This window comes from Cucurbita moschata, unplaced genomic scaffold, assembly GCF_002738365.1.
Source record: "Cucurbita moschata cultivar Rifu unplaced genomic scaffold, Cmos_1.0 Cmo_Scf00006, whole genome shotgun sequence".
In the NCBI taxonomy this organism is placed as follows: Eukaryota; Viridiplantae; Streptophyta; class Magnoliopsida; order Cucurbitales; family Cucurbitaceae; genus Cucurbita; species Cucurbita moschata.
This window is the reverse complement of record NW_019268522.1, coordinates 2,479,743-2,487,471: the sequence shown is the minus strand read 5'-3', so window position 1 is coordinate 2,487,471 and position 7,729 is coordinate 2,479,743. Positions and strand designations below refer to the sequence as shown.

At 37.5% G+C, this 7,729-nt stretch overlaps 2 protein-coding genes across 2 annotated transcripts in view; both read right to left on the bottom strand.

The window, feature by feature from the left end:
• Positions 1-1,230, bottom strand: part of LOC111444291 (protein ILITYHIA) — a 40,993-nt gene extending 39,763 nt beyond the window's left edge. The window contains exon 1 of the mRNA XM_023082332.1: positions 965-1,230. Within this exon, the coding sequence (XP_022938100.1) occupies positions 965-1,079 (115 nt within the window). The 5' untranslated portion in view covers positions 1,080-1,230. The remainder of the gene's footprint in view (positions 1-964) is intronic.
• A 2,131-nt stretch (positions 1,231-3,361) lies between these two features.
• Positions 3,362-4,490, bottom strand: LOC111444038 (photosystem I reaction center subunit IV, chloroplastic-like). Its single transcript, XM_023081954.1, has 3 exons — positions 4,156-4,490; positions 4,010-4,075; positions 3,362-3,559 (listed from the first exon to the last, which is right to left on the bottom strand). Exons 1-3 carry the CDS (start codon positions 4,414-4,416, stop codon positions 3,455-3,457), a joined length of 432 nt encoding a protein of 143 aa, XP_022937722.1. The 5' UTR covers positions 4,417-4,490; the 3' UTR covers positions 3,362-3,454.
• Positions 4,491-7,729: the final 3,239 nt, after the last annotated feature.

Here is a 7,729-nt window from a genome sequence, read left to right as displayed (position 1 = left end):
CCCCCCCCCCCCCCCCCCCCCCCCCCACAACGTCCTTTTTAGGGAAAATAGAAAAATGTCCCACCTATTGATTAACTAAAAAGACTTCGTTCCACCATTCTTTTGACTTGTGGTGGTCCAAACTCCAAGCATAATTGTCAACTCCTCGCTCTTTAAAATCAAAATATCAACCCATTTAACAGCTCCAAGTTTCAGGCTATCCAGAATGTCTAAAGATAATTACAGTACTTTCTATTCAGGAGAATGGAGCCATCTAAATAGGAAAATTAAAGAAAAAGCATTTGACTAGGATGAACTACAATCAGATGGGATTGTCCTCAAATCAAAGCGTCTTGATCTTGGTGTTCTTTGACAAGTCAATTTTTCAGCTGAACCATAGAGCTAACACATTGGTATTAACTACTCAGAAGAAGTAATTATCCTAAGGGCAATTGCACTAGGATGAACTCCATAAATTTCAAATTTATCTGTATAAGGCAAATATCTAAAGACCTCTCATCCGGCTTTGGAGGTATACTTCCCCATTAACTAGTTAAGTTTCTTACTCAGATACAGAACGGGTCAGGTTAAAACAAACAACAAATTCTTAATAATCTAGGAACCGAAATGCTGTCATTTCGAGTGTGGTTATTCTTCATCGCAAATTTACAACAAAAAAAAAATACTAAACTAACTAAAGACAGCATTTCGGTTCAAAACAAACTCAAAAACAAAAGGAAAAGAGCAATGAAAAGAGTAAACATAAACCCAACAAAACAAACTCAAAATCAATGAAAAGAGCATTCCTAGAATTCATTCCCAACATGCACGCCAAAACAAAAGGCGATGCTTATAACACCCAGAAAAAAATGTTAAACCCATATCCAAAATTCAAGAAATGCAAACAGCGATTGAATTCAATCGAGCATCATATCAACCAGAAGAAGAAAACCAATAACTGAAAGCAGAAAAAAGCCAAGCTAACCAGAATTCTCAAAAATCGCAGGGATTTGGCTTCGGAAGATCTGGATCCGTTTCTTGGTGGATGGAGTGGACACCAACCCATAAATTGAGTTAAGAAGGTCCAATGAATCCGCCATTGGAGGAAACGAATATCTTCCGATTGGGAATTCGAGGCCTCAGATATGTAAGTTGAAAATGGTGAGACGAAGGGTCTGATGCTGCTGCATATAACAAAAGCTTTTCAGAAGGTTTGAACCTTAGTTTTAGGGTTTTAGGGAACTTACAGCAAAATGAATGAGCGCTCACTCCTTAAATACAAATTTTTTTTGTTTTAATTTAACTTTTAATTTCTATGTTTTGTGCCTATCAAAATCAGACAATACAAAAGTGGAAGTGTCTTTTTTTTTCTTTTCTTTTCTTTTTTTTTTTCAAATAACTCTCAAACGTTTTGTTACGATCAATTCTTTCTAATAAAACGAATACGAACAAGTGATGTGCGGTAACTTGTAAAATAGTGAAACACGTGGCAAATATAGTAGGTTTAGGGTATCTATCATCAAACTCCTTTCGTTTCTTCGCAAAATGCATCACTAGCCCTAGGAAATTTCTTAGGCATGCCTCGACCGAACGAGAACGATGAAGCTCATCCCAACTACCTATGAGCTTAAGAGAATCATTGAGGAGATAACCTAACCATCATCATAACCTAAAACCTCGGCTCCAGGCAACAGATGTTAGTATCTTTCACTTGAGCAACGTGATTCAAACCTTAGGGGCATTGAACAGGGAGACATAGACACTTTGACGATGTTACAAATTGTTCCTCTAACCAACTACATCATGTACCTACGATCCTTCTATTGTATAATTGTTAGTTTGATTTCGAATTTCTCGTTTTCTTATTAAACATTTCGTTCATAATGATTTTTTTAAACCCACCACACGTATGCCATAAAAGCACGATTAAAAACGTGACACAGGTTATAATTATTTTACACTGTGACACTCAAGTAAAGAAGGGGTACGTGAATGAACTGAGGCTAGAGCCATCGTGAGATAGGATGACTAAAAAAAACTTAAAAGAATTAAAAGTTACTATCTATATATCAAGGTATATCTTATTTTTCAATGACTCAATCATATAAAATTCATGATTAAACATGCTTTACTTAGAACGATTCTATGTTAGGTGACCTCCTAGGAATTTTCCTAGGATGCATGTGAGTGAGGATAAAACATGCTTGAAAGACTCGTGTTGGTCTGCAGGATATGTCTTCCATCTTAAGAAGCGATAAGTAGGTAAAGTGACCATGTCATGAGGGATGCAGGGGAATGCTAGGACCATCAGATGTCGAATTCGGATTCCGAATTTTGATCTTAATCTTGAGCATGGGTCCTTACGTACATGAAGACAAAGAATTAGGGATCCCGTTCTCGTCTCCTATTTAAATTTCCATCCTTGCAAAATTCTCCATTTATTTTCGCGGGGATTGGACAAGGATTCTCTGCAGAGGATTTGCAGAGGGTGGGAATGTGAGATCCCACATTGGTTGGAGAAGAGAACGAAATATTTTTTTATAAGGGTGTGGAAATCTCCCCCTAACAGACCCCGAAAGGAAAAGCCCAAAGAGGACAATATCTACCAGCGGTGGATTTGGGCTGCTACAAATGGTATCAAAGCCAGACACGGAAGGATGTGTGAGCGAGGAGACTGAACCTCGAAGGGGGGTGGATTGGAGGGTCTCACATCGATTGGAGAAGGGAACAAGTGTCAACGAGGACACTAGGTTCCGAAGGAGGGTAGATTGTGAGATCCCACATCGGTTAGGGAGGAGAACGATTCTTTATAAGGGCGTGGAAACCTCTCTATAGCATATGCGTTTTAAAGCTCGAAGAGGACAAAGAGATCTTTCCCCGGCCCTATTGAGCTAAAAAAAAAAAAAAAAAAAAAATCTCTCCACTTCTTCTTCCATTTCTAACCCATTCAAGAGACGTCCATATAAATGAACATTTCTATTTCCTTCCATAACACTTTTAAATTCTCGTCTACTAAAAAGTGGATCTAACGCATTATATCGATTGCTTCATTAATGTCCCGTGATTTTCGTGTATTTAAATTATATTCTCTTTTGGTTTATTACCTTTTGCTCTTTATTATGAGTTGATAGATTATTTCTCTTTCGAGAATTCATAACCAAGGTACTGACTTTACTACTAGAACGCTCAAACACCAGATTAAACAAATTCTTAGGTTTGTATAAGATTATGGTAGTCATGTACCTACGTGGAATACACAACTACCACGACCCCATATACTTTTGCATAATAAGTGCCCATATCGAGCTCAGAATCTAAATATCATCGAATCACGTTATCGATCCTTTTCAAATATATTAATGAAGAGAGATCATGGGAAGAATTACTAAACACACTCATGGAGAGAGGAGAAATAGATTGAAATTGGAAGTATTATACAAACATTTAACTAAAAAATCAAAACCACATAAAAAGCTTAAGCAACTTCTTCAATCTCATCAAGTGCATAGTTGTTTGTTGATACACTTGCATAATTTACTTTGTTAAATCTAACCACAACTGGATATCGAGTGTTCGGGTCCTGCAAAATATCATTCACACATTAATCGTTAATCAATCTATACGAACGTTCTACAACTCATTTGTTGTCTATTCAAACTTCTTATTACGGGTCGAGATTATATCTTAATCTCGACCACTGAATTAGTGATTAGTAAATTTTAATTTAAAACGTGAATCGCAAAATGAAGAAATTTCGAAAGATGGTTAGAAGAAACACTAGATTTTCGAGAAATCAAGCTCAACAGCTTATCGTTCTAAAAATTTATAAGAAAATAAGTACGATTTTCTCGAAAACTAAAAACTAAATAGTCATCGAACAACAACTAAATACGGTCGATTTTAACATAAACAAGAACCCATTTCAAAACAAAACATCCTTAACCACTTAACAAGACATAGATCCTCATAAACCTTAACCACTCTAACATGAACCAACATAATAAAATTAAGTAAATTGTAAGTGTCGAACCTGGTCAACCGTGACAACAGATCCAACATCCTTGTACCAATAGGACTCTCTCCTCAAAATCTTCACCTGTTCAAATCCATGACAAGATTTGAGCGTCTAAAATTACTCAAAAGATCAAAGATTCAAATTTGATCGATTTTACCCACCTTGGTACCTCTCTTGGGGCCAATTGGGGCCGGCTTAGGCTTGGGCGCTTCAGCGGGGGCGTCGGCGGTGGCAGCGGCAGCAGGGGGAGGGGCAGCGGCCTCATCGGCGGCGGCCCGGACAACCAATCGACATGATCTCGAAATAGAGATGGAATTCTTGGGGAAGAAAGCCACAGAAGATGGCCTAGAAGAGGAAGAAATGGTGGTTGAAGATGGTATGATCACACCAGAAGCGATGCATGAAAGGTTAGAGGCAGCCATGGGCTCTCTTGGTTTGGTGAAGTGAAGGGAAGGTTGAGTGTTAATGGCTTGAAGATGAGATTTGAACGTTCAATATGATAAACCAATGAAATAATGATGGCCACATAATAATTCTTCGTGGGATTTGGTTCTTGGGTTTTCAACCAATTGGGTTTTGCCATGTAGACACCATATCCATTTCCTAAGGATAGGGTAATCCTTCTTCTCTCTCTAGAAATTTTAATTTAATGGGGTTTTTTCGATTCATTGTGTTATGTTATGAAAAGGGTATATTTGACGGTGTGAGGCTCGTGTTAAAAGAATCGAGATTGAGAAGTTGGAAGTTTAGGACGTAAAAGTTATTGGATTCATAGACTGATGTGAAAAACTGATATCAAAACCTTAGAACTATGGGCTCGTTAGGGTTTATGTAACTATAGATTTTTGAGTTTTAACGAAGTTGTTGTTTCTAAGTGTAATTTATATAAATAACGAAACGGTTGGACATTGTCATTATGATGTTCGAGTAAAGGAGGGTTATGTGAATGAGCTTTGACTGCATTTGGATGAGTGTAATTTTGACTGTGAGATCCTACCTTAGTTGGAAAGGGGAATGAAACATTCCTTATAAGGGTGTGGAAACCTCTCCCTAGTAGGTCCGTTTTAAAACCATGAGGCTGATGGTGATACGTAACAGGTCAAAGGGGACAATTTCTACTAGCGGTGTCCTGTTACATTGATAGTACGAAATTAAGGTTAAACAAAAAAAACTTAAAAGAATTGATGATTACTACCTATATCAACAATGTATAGAATCTTTTTCAGTGATGTATTCATAAAAATTTAAAAATTAAGTTTGCTTGACGTGTTGAGTGACTTCCTAAAATTTTTCTAAGAAGCATGTGAGGGAGAGCGAAGTATCGTGAAAAAACTCGTGGTAATTAGTCAGGATAATCTTCACTCTCAGCAACAGTTTAAAAAAAGTAGGTGATTATGTCGTAGACTCGTAGGAGACGTAGAGAAAGAACATAATATATGTCAATTTGAGCATAACTCAACTAGCTAAACGTGAATCGTACGGGTATTGTTCTTGTATAAGATTGAATTTGGGGGCCCAAATTTCACCCTCCAACAATTATGGGCTTGAAGCTTCATTTTGGGTTGAGTTCATTCTTGGGCTTCACTTCCTATATACACTTATTAAATGGTGTTGGGTTTTCCCCACATGAAGCAAGCCCACAAAGTCACATTGATGTAATTTACTATAACACCTTGGAAATTAATTTATTCTATTTTTCTTTTTTTGTTCAAAATTTCGAGATTTAAAAAAAAAAGAAAAAAAGAAAATGTCGGTCAAAGTCAACTAAGGGGTAAAATAGTCATTTTGCCCAATTTTCTAAATGAGGGGTCTTGAGGTACCCTTAGTGACCATTAGTGGAGAAGAGAGAAAAGAAAAAAAAAACAAGAAAATGAGAAGGAAAGAAGAGAAAGAGGAGTTAGGGTTTGAGCTGAGTAAGAAGAAAGAAGTCTAGATCCGATCAATCGATCGATAGGAGGTGGAATCTGACCGAGAGTTCTTCACAAAAAAAACTAAGGAAGATGAACTCTTCAAACATATTGATTGTCCATGTTCAATATTGTGTTTTGGAAAGAAAAAGACGGTCACGTTCCAATCACGAAGATTTGGTTTGATTCGTGAATATTTTTGGTACATTCCTCACTTCAGAATCTATTGGATTCATTTGGTTCATCTCTCATGAATCATCCTAATTCATGTACGACCATTAGTACTGCTATGTCGATATAAAGATTTTTCTAGTGTTGTTACTAGATGTAAAGTGAGTGTCATTTTGTATTTTTCTTGAGGCAATTGGTTAGAATTTTGTAAGCGAGACGCTTTGGCTACCACATGTAGATGTAAGAGAATTTCTTGTGAGATCCCACATCGGTTGGGGAGGAGAACGAAACACCCTTAAAGGGTGTGGAAACCTCTCCCTAATAGACGTGTTTTAAAAATCTCGAGGGAGAACCCGAAAAGGAAAGCCTAAACTAGACAATATCTGTTAGTAGTGGGCTTGGGTTGTTGCAAATGGTATCAAAACCAGACACCGACGATGTGCCAACGAGGAGGTTGTTCCCCGAAGGGGGAAGACACGAGGTGGTGTGACAGTAAGGATTCTGGGCCCTGAAGGGAGGTGGATTTGGTGGGGGTACCACATTGATTGGAGAAAGGAACCAGTGCGAAGATGCTGGGCCATAAAAGGGGGTGGATTGTGAGATCCCACATCGGCTGGGGAGGAGAACGAAACACCGCTTATAAGAATATGAAAACCTCTCCATAGTAAACGCATTTTAAAAACCTTGAGAGAAAGCCCAAAAGAAAGAGTCCAAAGATGACTTTATTTGCTAGCAGTGGGATTGGGCTGTTACATTTCTTCTCTACGAACCACGTAAATGGTTGTGTGTGAGTAGTCAACTAGTAATCTTTGAAAATTTTCCAATCTCTCGAGGTCTCTTCTTCTTCTCGGTCTAAGCTGATTTCTTGATCCTTACTCTAATAAACATACTTATTTCTAAGTAGTTGCATCTACTTTAACTTCTAAAGTTAATTCATCATATTGTTCCAACACAAAGGCTCATTCAAAGGCAGCTACAAGCGTGTGATATCCCATATCGGTTGGGGAGGACAATGAAACACCCTTTATAATGGTGTGGAAACCTCTCCCTTGCAGACGCGTTTTAAAGTCTTCAGGGGAAGCCCAAAGGGGCCGTTACAAATGGTATCAGAGCATCTTTTCAAAATTGTCTTTTCTAGTAGCGTCTGTCCATCAAACAACAAACTCAGTTAAATCCTATTAAACTTTTGTCGTCATCTTTACAACAACATCAATTTAGGTCATTACATTCAAAGCTACGAAACAGTTTCTTTCGTTCTTTTATTTCGAGCCAAGTTTCTTTTACAACTAAAACTTACAACGTCATGATTCGATAGCTGTTTTAATCTATCATTAACGTTTACCGTTCTCTCGAGCTAACCAAAGAAAGCCATCTCAAAACCCAAAGAATTGGAGTAATTAAAGAAGAGAAATAAATAGAAAGAGATGTTCAAACAAAGTTTGGGAGGCAAATAACACAATAGAATGACAATTTTTGAAGGCAAATAATACATTAGTACTGATTCAGTTGAGAGAATAAAGCGCCGGAAAAGGTAGGAGTAAAGTAAATATGAGAAATTGTGGGGCATTATTATTGGGAAATTATTTAATTTGTAGGGTCAATAGGGACGTGGATGCAATATTATTATTTTGCATTAAACTGTTGGTTGGGTTCATTC

Bases quoted from the DNA above. Each gene is read 5' to 3' on its own strand.
- LOC111444038 (XM_023081954.1), bottom strand. From the start codon at position 4,416: ATGGCTGCCTCTAACCTTTCATGCATCGCTTCTGGTGTGATCATACCA. The intron at 4,076-4,155 runs GTGGGTAAAATC...GGATTTGAACAG, and splicing joins GCCCCAAGAGAGGTACCAAG to GTGAAGATTTTGAGGAGAGA. The intron at 3,560-4,009 runs GTTCGACACTTA...GATATTTTGCAG, and splicing joins CTGTTGTCACGGTTGACCAG to GACCCGAACACTCGATATCC.